At 40.1% G+C, this 14804-nt stretch overlaps 1 protein-coding gene across 4 annotated transcripts in view; it reads right to left on the reverse strand.

The window, feature by feature from the left end:
• The window catches only part of KLHL7 (kelch like family member 7), a 42622-nt gene that overhangs the window by 23881 nt on the left and 3937 nt on the right, over positions 1–14804 (reverse strand). For all 4 annotated transcript variants that reach the window (XR_006288988.1, XM_037890544.2, XM_037890543.2 and 1 more), the window contains exons 2-5: positions 9344–9446; positions 5377–5470; positions 3927–4051; positions 3021–3196 (exon numbers count right to left, since the gene is read on the reverse strand). Coding sequence is in view for 3 of the 4 variants with exons in the window: in XM_037890542.2 (XP_037746470.1) it covers positions 3021–3196; positions 3927–4051; positions 5377–5470; positions 9344–9446 (498 nt within the window). In the remaining variant the exon portion in view is untranslated. The remainder of the gene's footprint in view (positions 1–3020; positions 3197–3926; positions 4052–5376; positions 5471–9343; positions 9447–14804) is intronic.

A 14804-nucleotide genomic window follows, 5' to 3' on the forward strand; every position in this document is an offset into this window, starting at 1 on the left:
GCCTCTTCCCCAGGCTCTGTTCCCATCCACTCCTCTTTCCCTCTCCCCCACGTTGCTCGCTGCTTTTCCCTTTCCCCACCACCCAGGTCAGAATGGACTCGCCTACAGAGCCGAGGAGTTGGAGCAGCCCAACGCAGGAAGGTGGCAGCCCCAGCTGAGTAGGGGCTGGTGCAGGTGATGACCCAGCGCCTCCCCGCCAGAAGTAACCAGACTTTGGATGACTGGTCAGTAGATCTGACTGGACACTGCCAGGTCCCCTTTTCGACCAAACTTTCTGATTGAAAACCAGGCACCTGGCCATCCTACATTGAAAGTTCATCTAATTTATGATTCTACAATGTGTGAATTTCACAAAAATGTGAAAAACCCAACATACATTTATTTTGTTTAGCATTAAAGTATTACTTTGGGATAAATACAGCCTACAAAGGCTTCAGATTTTGAGCGGTCTATAAAAACCAATTCTATTTTCAAATGAAAGGCCCAATCCTGAAAATTCTTATTCACCTGAATAGCCCTACTAATATCAAGTCTACTCATGAGCATAAGGATTTGTATGACCAGGACCAAAGCAAAAGGCAGATGTTATAATACAACACAAGATTTATAACCCTGCCCTTACCTGAAGTACCTTGTAACTTTTTTTTTTTTAATAATGTTTCTAGTTTACAGTGTGAGGGAGATTTCAATTATACTGGAATTTTGTGTCTCAGAACATATTTATATTATTTTTATTCCACATTACAATAGCACCTTTGTTAGGAGGGCCCCTTCAAATAAAAGTTATTTAAAACAATGAACAGCAGATTACTGCAAATTTAACATTACAGTAAGTTAACTTGGTAAAGAACCCAAGTATGCCAATATGCAACACGTGGGCATTTTTTCTGTTGTCACCTTGGGTGATGTTTAAAGAAAAAAGCATCCAGGGTTTCCATGCTAAAATAATTGAACAAACAGTTGCTGCATTTACATACAGGAATGCAAAGTGTTTCTTTGCTTTATCTAGTGTGTTTACACTGGACAGTCTCTGCTTTAAATAACAGTTATGACTGGTCATGCTGTCACAACACATCTGAGCTGAAAACTGATCATAACAAGTAATTAGAGTTCAAACTGGATGAGTATTCTGCCACCAAACCCCTTTGCCACATTCTGAATTACTAAGGTCAAAGGACTGTCCCCGTGACCAGACTAAAACATTTCAGTTATAATCTTTACCTATGAACTATAAATCAGAAAATAAGGGTGAATGAAAAAAAGATAGGTTTATTACTAACCCTACAGGCTAAGTAAACCCAACAGATGTATAATTGGAACAGAAAACATGATATACACTTATTGATGGAAACATATACAGGAAAAATATGAAAGGTAGTTTATAACTAAACCAACTTTCCTTAGCTAAAGCTAAATGCACTCTGGAGTGGTACACAAGCTACTGTGTGAACAAAGATCATCCGGACACCCCAACAATCACCCTTCACGCAGGAGTGGTTGGCTGGCAGACAGTTTGAGAGTAAGTTCCCTTTGATAATACAGAACAATTTATGCAACTTAAATCTTCTCATACCCACTTTCCTAGAGGCTTTTTATGCAGGCTAAGTTCTTCCTACACATAATCTTTTACAACCTAGCTGAGCTGGAGCTCACCCTCTCAGCTTAGGGCTTTAACTCTATTCTATTAGTTAGCTAAGCCTGCAAACAAACAAAAACAAAAAAAACCCACAACCAAACCCAACCCCAAAAAGTACTCCAACACTTTTGGAACTTGCATTTCTAGTTTCTAGGGTGTTACTCTGTAGTCTCAGTGTTTCCATGCCCACAGCTAGAACTCTCAAGTTTCACTCATTTCCACAATTTGTAGCAGTCAGTTCTCATGTTCTTACCACTCAACATTTAAAAAACAAAACAAAACACCACACACAGACTTTGATATAAACTGAAGCTTCGTTGTTTAATCTTGCCCAAGCAAATTCACATAGTTTTATGTAGCTGCAAAGACTGGCTAGAAAACAACATGCAGAAGCAGTATCTGCAGAGTCCTACATTCCAAATGGGATGGAGTGAAGGCAACTTTTAGGGCCATCAACAACGGCAGTAATTCTTTTTACTGAATGGTCTTCTGGCTCCTTTTAGCTGCCTACAAGCATTGTCTTGGATCTTCTATCTAGTCAATCCCATTTCTTTCTTCATTTCCAGGTTTCTTGAGTGCTCTGTCCATTCCAGTTACATAGACTCCTCTTCCAGCTCAGCTCATGTACTATGGCTAAAGATACAATTCTGTCGCAGAGGTCACGGATTCCATGACTTCAGCAGCTTCAGCCCACCGCACATCCCAGTCGGTCAGTCCCCGGAGGGGCTCCCAGTGTTAGTCTTCCCCCTCCCCCAGGTATTTTTAGTAGAAGTCACAGATAGATTGCGGACTTCAGTGAATTTTTGTTATTGCCTGTGACCTGTCTGTGTCTTATTAAAAATACCTGAGACAAAAATCTTAACCGTAACTACAGCAATGGAGGCCATATATCAGTTGTTCTCAAACTTTTGTACTGGTGACTCCTTTCACATAGCTAGCCTCTGAGTGTGACCCCCCCCATATAAATTTACATTTAACACCATTATAAATGCTGGCTGCAAAGTGGGTCTTAGGGTGGAGGCTGACAGCTAGCAACCCCCCATGTAATAACCTTGTGACCCCCTGCGGGGTCCCAATCCCCAGTTTGAGAACCCCTGTCATATATGGACCTGGATAGACAGAACTCTTTCCATAATCCCCTCCTTATTTCCTTGAAGCCATCCTCACAACTACACAGCTTCCCACACCTGAAATGCTGCCCCGTATTTGTTTTTGTCTGAATTAGACTGAAAGATTTCTGGGTCAGGATTCATAAGTTATTCCATGATCTATGAAGCACTATGGAAATAGTAAATGTAATACAGTGTAAATCAGTGTTTAAACATTTCAATTGATGTATTTAGCTGGTAGAAGACATATTTTATTAAGAAAACTGGAGTCTTACCTGATCTTCTGCCCTTACAGTCAGTGTGTCCTGGTTCAGGAGATGTGTCACACGTTTAACATCCAGCTGTAGAAACTCATCTGTCTTGTAAACCTCAGTGAAATGTTGATGGATAAAGTCATCTGCAGTGGCCTTCAGTTCTGGACAGTCTAGGCATTCTGCTAATACACTTATACCTATACAGGGAGGTGGAAAATATAAAAAGGTGTTAGACATTTCCCAAAGTTTGTATTTCAAGAAGTTTTCATATATGCCAATGGAATAAGTATCTCTGAAATTATGGTATTTTTATTACTTACATAGCACACAGTTTTACCCATAGCACCCACAACTCATCTGCAATTCAAGCTGAAAGAACTAAATGCTTCTCTTCTTCTGAAACTGGAGGCAAACACAAACTTATGGATCTATCTCAGTGGAAAGAAGGGAAAGAAATACTTCTACCACAATGGAATGCTATTCCACTTTTGGTTCCCAATCCTGTACAAGCCCATAATTGGATCAGGTTAATGAGTCTCTCCACAGGCAGAGCTAGTTGTAGAATTGGGACCTCAGTTTATAATGAAAACGACATCTGTTCCTTAAAAAGAGTCAAGAACATGACACTATAATCTTCATTTCTGTTAAACAGGATCCTATACTTAAATTCACTGAACCTCTTATAAGAAATATTGTTTGTAGAAGCTACTCTGAAATTTGAGTTTACCTAGGTGGGATAAGTGTTTTAGTAATATTTTGCAGTTCATAAGTTTCCAAGTGAAGTCTCAAAAGTTTATGGCATATTGAATGAGATATACCTGATTTGTGCAAATTCTGTTGTCTTTTAAAAAGAAAAACATCCAGCTCATTGGCATTTTTCAAAGAATACTTTTAAAATGATGCACCTGTGTTAAAGTAATCTCTTACCAAGACAGTTTGAAGCATCCACTTGCTCTTTCAAAAAATCCACACACATTTTTTTCACAGGTTCTATTTGATATTGGTTTGCTGCATCTAGTAAAGACTGGACGTTATTGCTATTAACGGAAATTCTGCAAAACACATTTAGTGTAAAATGAGCACCACAAACTACCAAGCTACTGGTGTTTGAAACATTTAAACAAAGTTACGCAAAAACATCTGTAAAATTATTTCCCCACTCTTTCCCAGACAGCTTTACCTTACATTTAAGTGTGAGATGTATTCTTCCTTTAGGTCCTTTCCTGCCCTCCCCAATACAATAACTTACATAACAATAAGCAAATAAAGACAAGCTGGAACCACTGATCCTGAATTCTAAAGGATGATTCTTAACCTCTGGACATTTGTAAGAGCCTGATCTTGCAACCCTCATTTGTACAATTAGCCCTTATACAAGTGGTAGCAGATTGAAGGAATGGACCATCTCTTCATCAAGTGTCACCCCACAGCCCTTTTAGCCCAAATAAGCTCCATATATACAATCCAGATGACTGAAGTACTATTTAAAAGCAGAAGAGAAAAGAAATATTGTTATGAAGTTTACAGAGCTACCCATCTAATCTTCCTAGAAACATTTGCCCCAGTCCTGCAAGCTATTCTGCATAAGCAGACTCCGGTGATCAGTGCCCACGTAGAGCTCCACTGATGTTAACGGGGCATACGCAGAGCCCTACCCACAGAGAGCAGCTTGCAGGATCCGAGCCTTTGGTATCTCTTTCACAGAGGTAAATATCAATCAGTTTTAGGTGCTCTCAGACTGATGTTTAGAGACCCCATGTAGTAATGCAAACAGCACATTTAGGCATTTGAGAATGTTTATTTAGAAAAAAAAACTTGCCAATTATATATTCAATTAAAAAAAAAAAAGGTTCCTAACCTGGAACAATATTACCCTGTTTTATTAAGTTACATCACTATGGCCCTGATCACACGAACACGTTAGAGTTTAACTACACACACTGAAGCTATGTCTACACATGGAACTCACGGTGTGGATTCCCTGCTCGTGTACACGTACTTTTCTAGCTCGACTCAGCTTGCACTCTGCATAGCTCAGATGAGAGCTAGCGCAAGTATGTTTACACGAGCCTTAGCGCCTAGTGTACACATACACACACACAGCCCCATTTAAGATACCAGGTTTAAGTGTTTTCAGGATCAAGGCACACATTATTAACATTTTAGTTGGAATAATATTTGAATGACAGTGGTACAGAGAAAAAAAGTTTACCAATGTTAACAAATTTTAAGGAAGACTGAAATAAGGAGCTATGAATAGTAACAAGTCGCTGAACTACACACACTTTCTTTTCTTGGAGATTTTATCTTTTATAAATGGCACACTAAGCCGTCAACTTTCTGGCAAAAAATGACGAACTTTTAAATAACAAGCTACCTCGCAGTATAAGCAAACTCCACAAGCTGTTCAATAATGTCAGGCTCTGCATCTTTTAGCTCCACTTCAAAGGACTTTGATTCAAGCATATTTGCTGCAATGAAAAAAGTAACAATAGAACTACATCAGTCTATCACTCTCTGAGCAGTTATTTTTCCACCAGTCACAAAAAGCAGCAGTAAAGCAACTATGCCAAGGGGAAAAACCTTAAAACAAAAACAAAACCAGCATTCCCAGAACCTAAATATTCACACATAGGAACTTTTTAAATAGAAAAATTAATTTTACTTTACCATCATATAAAAGTTTATTGCTAATATTCCAATAATATCTTCACTTTTGTAAATTCTACTCACATTTAAGAACATAAGAACTAGGGCTGTCGATTAATCGCAGTTAAGTCATGCGATTAACTCAAAAAAAAAAATCACAATTAATCGCAGTTTTAATCACACTGTTAAACAATAGAATACCAATTAAAATTTATTAAATATTTTGGATGTTCTTCTACATTTTCATATGTATTGTATTCTGTGTGTATTATTTTTTTATTACAAATATTTGCACTGTAGAAATGATAAAATAAATAGTATTTTTCAATTTACCTCATACAAGTACTGTAGTGCAATCTCTGTCTTGAAAGTTAAACTTACAAATGTAGATTTTTTTTGTTACATAACTGCACTCAAACACAAAACAATGTAAAACTTCAGAGCCTACAAGTCCACTCAGTCCTACTTCCTGTTCAACCAATTGCTAAAACAAACATGCTTGTTTACATTTACAGGAGATAATGCTGCCCTCCTCTTATTTACAATGTCACCTGAAAGTGAGAATAGGCATTTGCATGGCACTTTTGTAGCCCGCATTGCAAGATATTTATGAGCCAAATGCGCTAAAGATTCATATGCCCCTTCGTGCTTCGGCCGCCATTCCAGAGAACATACTTCCATGTTGATGAAGCTTGTTAAAAAATATATATATATATATATGTGTGTTAATTAGATTTGTGACTGAACACCTTGGGGGGGGGGAAATTGTATGTCCCCTGCTCTGTTTTACCCACATTCTGCCATGTATTTCATGTTATAGCAGTCTCAGATTATGACCCAGCACATGTTCATTTTAAGAACATTTTCACTGCTGATTTCACAAACACAAAGAAGGTACCAATGTGAGATTTCTAAAGATAGCTACAGCCCTTGACCCACGGTTTAAGAATCTGAAGTGCCTTCCAAAATCTGAGAGAGACTGTTATACCAATAAATTAAAAACCAGCAGGATCTTATTAAAGGGGAAAAGGCAAAATACCACATTTATTGTGAATACAGAAAGAATCATAGTAAGCAGTTAGTTATAGTTATAACATTCCATTCAATCTCATATTTATTCACACACACACACACACACACACAGAGGTTCTGCAAGGTTGTTATCATAGTTACCAGCCTTACAGTTGCTCATGCCAAGCCACTGGCCAGGTGGCCTGGACATGAGGAGGGAGCAGGGCCTTGTCAGATGCTCATCTGATGCTCCTGGAAGTTGGTTTGCAGATCAGACCCCCCGAAGTTCTCACTTTCTAGAGTCCATTTTTATAGGAATTTCTTCCTAGGCAAGTCTATGGGAATTGCTTCATCATGCTGTTGCTGAATCAATCAGCAGATGGCACATTCCTGACGGCTCCGTGCTGCCAGATGTTATCTTGTTCTTTGGTTCTCCCATTCTTGAGGCTGTTGGGTGGATTCCAGTCTGCCCTCCGGGGGTCCTCTGGTTATTTCTACTTGATGCCTTCTTCAGCTGATGGACACTGGATTCTTAGGCTGGCACCTCCCTGATCATTCAGATATTATCCACACCAAGCATCCATCCACATACATCCTCTCTCTCTATTTTAATCACAATTGTTAATACAACAAAAGGGTGGGGAGTCTCTGGGTACTGTTTCTGTTGTTAGAGTATTGCTTTGAGTCTCTCTCTGTGCGAATTGCTTTGAAAACAGACTGTCTGAGAATGTACTAACGCAATTAGCAGCTTGCAAGTTTCACACACAGGGGGAGAGAAACAGTACCAAAAACCAAGAGACCTCTTAATTAGTAATACCCTGGAATTTAAACTCTGGGGAATCAAACTCGTTTGTGATTTTAATACAGAACTTCTTTAATATGATCCAACAGGACGAGGTGTGGAGCATGCTTTCAGAAGTCTGAAAAGAGCAACACTGCAATGCAGAAACTACAGAACCTGAACCACCAAAGAAGAAAATCAACCTTCTGCTGGTGGCATCTGACTCAGATAATGAAAATGAACATGGGTTGGTCCGCACTGCTTTGGATTGTTATCGAGCAGAACCCATCATCAGCATGTCCTCTGGAGTAGTGGTTGAAGCATGAAGAGACATACAAATCTTTAGCGCCTGTGGCTCATAAATATCTTGTGACGCTGGCTACAACAGTGCCACGAGAACGCTTGTCCTCACTTTCAGGTGACACTGTAAACAAGAAGCGGGCAAGCATTATCTCCCCTAAATGTAAACAAACTTGTTTGTCTGAGCGATTGGCTGAACAAGAAGTAGGACTGAGTGGACTTGCAGGCTCTGAAATTTTACAAAAATGATTGGGGTATGGAACGGCTTCCGTATGAGGAAAGATTAATAAGACTGGGACTTTTCAGCTTGGAAAAGAGTTGACCAAGGGGAGGCGAGGGGGAATATGACAGAGGTCTATAAAATCATGACTGTGTCAAGAAAGTAAATAAGAAAGTGTTATTCACTCCTTGTCATAACACAAGAACTAGGGGTCACCAAATGAAATTAATAGGCAGCAGGTTTAAAACAAACAAAAGGAAGTATTTCTTCATGCAATGCACAGTCAACCTGTGGAACTCTTTGCCAGATGATGTTGTGAAGGCTAAGACTATAACAGGGTCCAAAAAAGAACTAGATAACTTCATGGAGGATAGGTCTATCAATACCTATTAGCCAGGATGGGAAGGGATGGTGTCCCTAGCCTCTGTTTGCCAGAAGATAGGAAATGGCTCACTTGATGATTACCTGTTCTGTTCATTCGCTCTGGGGCACCTGGCATTGGCCACTGTCTGAAGACAGGATACTGGGCTAGATATACCTTTGGTCTGACCCAGTATAGCTGTTCTTATCAGGGCTGCCAAGTGATTAAAAAAAAATTAATCGCACTGTTAAATAATAAAATACCATTTAAATATTTTGGATGTTTTCTACATTTTCAAATATATTGATTTCAATTACAACACAGAATACAAGGTGTACAGTGCTCAATTTATATTTATTTTTGATTACAAGTATTTGCACTGTAAAAAAAACAAAAAAAAATTGTATTTTTCAATTCACCTAATACAAGTACTGTAGTGCAATCTCTTTATCATGAAAGTTGAACTTACAAATGTAGAATCATGTACAGAAGAACGGCTATACTGGGTCAGACCAAAGGTCCATCTAGCCCAGTATCTTGTCTTCTGACAGTGGCCAATGCCAGGAGCACCCAGAGGAAATGAACAGAACAGGTAATCACCAAGTGATCCATCCCCTGTCGCCCATTCCCACCTTCTGGCAAACAGAGGCTAGGGACACCATCCCTGTCCATCCTGGCTAACAGCCATTGGTGAATCTATCCTCCATAAACTTATTTAGTTCTTTTTTGAACCCTGTTATAGTCTTGGCCTTCACAACATCCTCTGGCAAAGCGTTGCACAAAGAAGATTCTTAATCACATCAGTAGCCCCACTGACTTTAACAAGAGAAGATAAAAGGGGTAAAAAGCAGCGCTGCATGAGGGAAGGAGAGAAATTAAGGAGAGAGGAAAGTACAAGAGCTTTCCCTCTGATTAAGAGCCAGTCTCTATTACCTTCTTCAAAGACCCATGGCAAAAAGTCGTTAACCTTTTTATTTTAAATATTAAAAACATTAAAATAAGCCAATTTTGAGAAGACTTACTAGTAAACATCAAGTTAAAAAAGTGACTGGCTGAAGCAAGCACAACACGATGAGCTGGGATCTTTCTTTCCTGGACCATGAGAATGACATCACAGAGAGTTTTCTAATAATAAAAAAATAAAGAGCAACTTTGTGAGAAATACAAACAAGAATATTATCTTAAAAGAGGTTTTCAGAAATCCATTGCTTTCTCCGCTCTCCGGCTAGCAGGCTCATCACACAATGGTAATGTAAAAAACATAAGAACAATTAGTAGTTTAGATATGCCAAACAAAGGTGAAGGGACGATCAAAGTTAAGGCTTACGTAACAATCTTGGTTTATCCTGTTTAACAAGACAATAATGTGCCTTTATACTGGAGACAAATAGATCTCCCAAGCATCAACTCAAAAATAAGCAAGTTAAAAGAGACAGTTGTTAGTTTAAAAGTTTCCACAAAAATTATTTTTTACCTGCCATTGTCTATGTAACATGTAAGATCACTGTTCTGAGAATTTTCTGTTTACTCAGTTTGGTTACCTGGTATATTTTGACAGCACTGAATGTCTAGTCAAGACAGTTTTTCCCATTTGTGTGATCTTTCACAGTGACAGGAAGAGAAAGCACCTTTAAAACTAGAAAAGTTATTGGAGCAAGAATAGTGCGTGGGGGTGGAATATATATAAATGAATAGAATTAAAGTTGGCATTCCTTTAAGATTGACTTTAAGAACATGAACACTGACTTATGTCAGACTTCAGTGGGACCTGAGGACACACAGCATCAGGTCCTTATTGAATTCACTAGTATTGCTGTCTAGCATTAGAACTTAATTCTGAGGTACATGAAGTTCATAGAATATCAGGGTTGAAAGGGACCTAAGGTGGTCATCTAGTCCAATCCCCTGCTCAAAGCAGGACCGATCCCCAACTAAATCATCCAGCCAGGGCTTTGTCAAGCCTGACCTTAAAAACCTCTAAGGAAGGAGATTCCCTTATTGTAAAAAAAGTTAAACCAAAACAACCCATTAATATTGTGGGAAGGAAGTGTGCATAGTCAGAACCAGATAGGGAAAACAGAACGATAGTTTAAATATCTGATTATCTGAGTTTCAATCAGATCCCTAAATGCTCTTTTAGTAGTTTTTGGTTCACTCAGGAAACACCACAGATCAGAAGCACCTACAGCTACAACAACAGATTCATAAAAATAATGCATATGTTTAAAAAAAAAAAAGTTGTTTGAGTAACAAGTGTACACCAGAAAAAGTCTCTTCGCACACCTGTATCTTAAAATACTTAAGCAATAAAGACCAAATTTGGTCTTAAAAAAGTTGCTCCAAACCCAAGACCTTGTAGGCAAAGCTTCAGAGCAAGTTCTTTTACAGATCAATTAGAAACTCCTGAACACATTTGGCTTAACAGAAATGCTGTCTGATTTATGACAATCACAACTGTAATATTCTGCATTTAATTCAGATGGTAGGGTCCAAGCAGGGACCAAAGCCAAGATTTTTAGTGACAATATTAAAAGCTGCCAACACTTTTGCACAACACTTTGGAAACATGACCTGTTGTGAACTACCCCTCCCTGGTGTTATAAATAATAAGCACATTGTCGTTTGAAATTTACCTAGAGAAGGTGGGACTTCTATACAAACAAGTTTTATTTCTTGGTCAGATTTTTCACTCAAAGATGGTAGTTAATTTTTTCCTCTTACAACGCTTTCCTTCACCTCTACCCTTCCCCCTCTACCCCAGAGATGGTTGAAGTGTGTGAACACAAACAAAACTAAATAAAACCCTCTAGGAGAAGGAAACTGATTTCAGCTTCAATACAAAGCCTTCTTTCCTCTATTGCATACATGCACACACACACACGCTTGCACTTGTTAGAGCATTTTAAGATGTCATATTTGGAGCCTCCCAATCCTGACAATGTCTCTTTTTAATTACAATTGGTAGTTTTATGGGAGGAGAAATATTTTCACACTCATTCATTCCCACCCAGTGGTTCTGAGCATCAGACAATAGTTACACCTCAGGGCAGGGAGATGGGGCTTAGACCTCCACAGAGAGACAGAGTCCCCCAGTTGCCAGCTCACATGTGGAAGAGCAATGAGAGACACTTCCCAGAAAAGTTAGAACCCCTTCTAAATTAGCTGTACTACTTAGGGCTTATTTCCCAAAAATATATAAGCCACCTTGAAAGAGACAACAGTAGCAACATGCATACAGATTTCTGCCAAGGATAGGGTTTGAACTTACAGTGCATGGGTGCAGCTCAGGTTCAATGGCCACAGCATTTCCCTTGAGCCATCAAATTATTGTGAAAATACAGAGCAAATCCACATTTCAACAGAGCCCTAGGGCTTGTCTACACTGGCAATTTACAGCGCTGCATCTTTCTCGCTCAGGGGTGTGAAAAAAACACCCCCCTGAGCGCACCAAGTTTCAGCGCTGTAAAGCGCCAGGGTAGACAGTGCACCAGCGCTGGTAGCTACGCCCCTTGTGGAGGTGTGTGGACACTGAGCTGCGATCACACAAGCCACGTTAAAGTGCTGCCATGCTTTAACGTTGCCAGTGTAGACTAGCCCCTCGTCTTGCCGCACATGTGCATTTCATTTTCTTTGGCTCCACCTACTTTCCTAACTTAACCCTGAATACCTTCTACATCAGTGGTTCCCAAACTCCCTCCTCCCCAACCCCAGATACTATTTTGAGGGCATTGGGGAGGTTTGTGGGCCACAGATGGCCTGTGAGTTTGAGACCCCTGATGCACATATATTGAGAAAACGTTCCCTGCCACAAATTGCTTACAAACAAGGGATAGCACCATTCAGTGGCCTCCAATTAGTGCTGTGAGTGAATGGCACTCTACATAAACAATAAAAGCCACCTTAATACCAGATGCTCTCCACCAGTACTACATTATCAGAACTGAAAGGCACATCCTCTGAATTATGGACTTGAAGGTAAGACACTGAAAAATGGTTTATCCAAATGAAAAACAAACAAAAGCATACATGTGGACAACCAGATACAATACTTTTAGTCTGCCTACGAAGCAGGACTGGTTTGCTGAACATATTAATTCAATTTGCATTGAGTACCAGAACTCAGTATATAGCCTCCATTTAAGCAAGCTTTTTTTTTTTTTTGGTTATTTGGAAAAAACAAGTATAGTGTAGAAAAAAACCCCTGACTTCTACAACATCAATTTATAACTTCTGGCCCACCACAGTAACACACAGATGATGGGCGAAGGGGAACAGAAAGGGACAGTGGGAAAGATGTGAGGGCCAAAAGTTAATTGATTCACTAGCCTGATGTCAGTTATTGGCAACCTGGGGCCTGATCCAACTCCCATACGAATCAGTGGGAGTTGGATTGGGCCTTTAGGGAGGTTCATGCTGGAGGAGTATACTTTCTATTAGTAAACATAGTACTGCACAACACCTAGCCAAAGGGCTGTTCATGCCCCAGTTCCAGTCACCACACTACCTCTGGTTGTTGAGTCAGCTGTGGTTTTGGCCTCTATCCTCAATGGCACCTGAATCCTAGAATTAAGTTAGCTTTTGTGGAATTGGCTGGTTGTTTTAAACAGAGTTGGCAGTTTTTCAAAGAGACATTATTAAGGGCACACAAGCAAACTATCCCATTGCACAGGAAAGACAGGAAGTATGGTAAGACACTGTGCTGGCTTAACCAGGAGATCTTCAATGACCTGTAACTCAAAAGAGTCATACCAGAAGTAGAAACTAGATCAAATTACAAAGGATGAATATAAAACATCATCACAAGCATATAGGGATAACACTGGAAAGGCCATGGCACAAAACAAGGTTAAACTACGCAGGGATATAAAGTGTAACAAGAAAGTATTTTACAAATACATGAGAAGCAAGAGGAAGACCAGGGTCAATGTAGGCCCATTACTTAGTGAGGAGGGAGAGAATTACAGAAAACATAGTCCTAGCATATGCACAATATGCCTCAGGAGGCATGTGACCAGGATTCATCAACAAATTTGGTCCGCTAGTTGGATCATTAGCTTCCCTGGGTTGGGGGTACTGATGAGGAGTGGGACGTGAAAGCTGATTTATGTTCCCCTAGAAAAATGCATTGATGGCCTAAGTCTTAAATGCCTGCTTTGTTTCAGATTTCACCAAAAAGGTTAGCAGTGATTGGATGACTAAGAGTGAACATCGGCATAAATTGGGTGGGATCTGAGGCTAAAATAGGAAAAAAAAAACAAATTAAGAATTACATAGGGCACGTCTTCACTAGCAAGGTTAAAGCGTTGCTCCGGCAGCGCTTTAATGGGGCTTGTGTAGACACGGCACAGAGCTGGGAAAGAGCTCTCCCAGTGCTCTAAAAAAACCATGTCCACAAGGGGAATAGCTACCAGCGCTCATGCACGGTCTACACTGGCACTTAACAGTGCTGAAACTTGCAGCACTCAGGGGCGGGAGGGGGGTGGTGTGTGTGTGTGTGTGTGTGTGTGTGTGTGTGTTTTCACACCTGAGCGAAAAAGTTGCTGCGCTGTGAAGTGCCAGCGTAGACAAGCCCCTGGACAAGTTAGATGTCTTCAGGTCCGCAGGGTCTGATGAAACACACCCTAGAATAAAGAAAAGGAGTACTTGTGGCACCTTAGAGACTAACCAATTTATTTGAGCATAAGCTTTCGTGAGCTACAGCTCACTTCATCGGATGCATACTGTGGAAGGTGTAGAAGATCTTTTTATACACACAAAGCACGAAAAAATACCTCCCCCCACCCCACTCTCCTGCTGGTAATAGCTTATCTAAAGAGATCACTCTCCTTACAATGTGCATGATAATCAAGTTGGGCCATTTCCACCACAAATCCAGGTCGTGTAACCCCCCCCCCCCCCGCCCAAACCCACTCTCCTTATCTATAAGCTATTACCAACAGGAGAGTGGGTTTGTATGGGGGGGGGGGGGGGGGGGGAACCTGGATTTGTGCTGGAAATGGCCCAACTTGATCATCATGCACATTGTAAGGAGAGTGATCACTTAGATAAGCTATTACCAGCAGGAGAGTGGGGAGGGGGGAGGTATTTTTTCATGCTTTGTGTGTATAAAAAGATCTTCTACACTTTCCACAGTATGCATCCGATGAAGTGAGCTGTAGCTCACGAAAGCTTATGCTCAAATAAATTGGTTAGTCTCTAAGGTGCCACAAGTCCTCCTTTTCTTTTTGCGAATACAGACTAACATGGCTGTTACTCTGACACCGTAGAATACTTAATGAACTGGCTGAAGAGATCTCTGAGCCACTAGTTATTATCTTTGAGAACTCATGGAGGAGGGGATGGGAGAGATACCAGAGGACTGGAAAAGGGCAAATATAGTACCTATCTATAAAAATGAGAATAAAGCCAACCCAGGGAATTATAGACCAGCCATCTTAACTGCACTACCCATAAAATAATAGAGAAAATAAAACAAACAATCAA

The sequence above is a fragment of the Chelonia mydas genome, chromosome 2 (genome assembly GCF_015237465.2).
Source record: "Chelonia mydas isolate rCheMyd1 chromosome 2, rCheMyd1.pri.v2, whole genome shotgun sequence".
Lineage (NCBI taxonomy): Eukaryota > Metazoa > Chordata > Testudines > Cheloniidae > Chelonia > Chelonia mydas.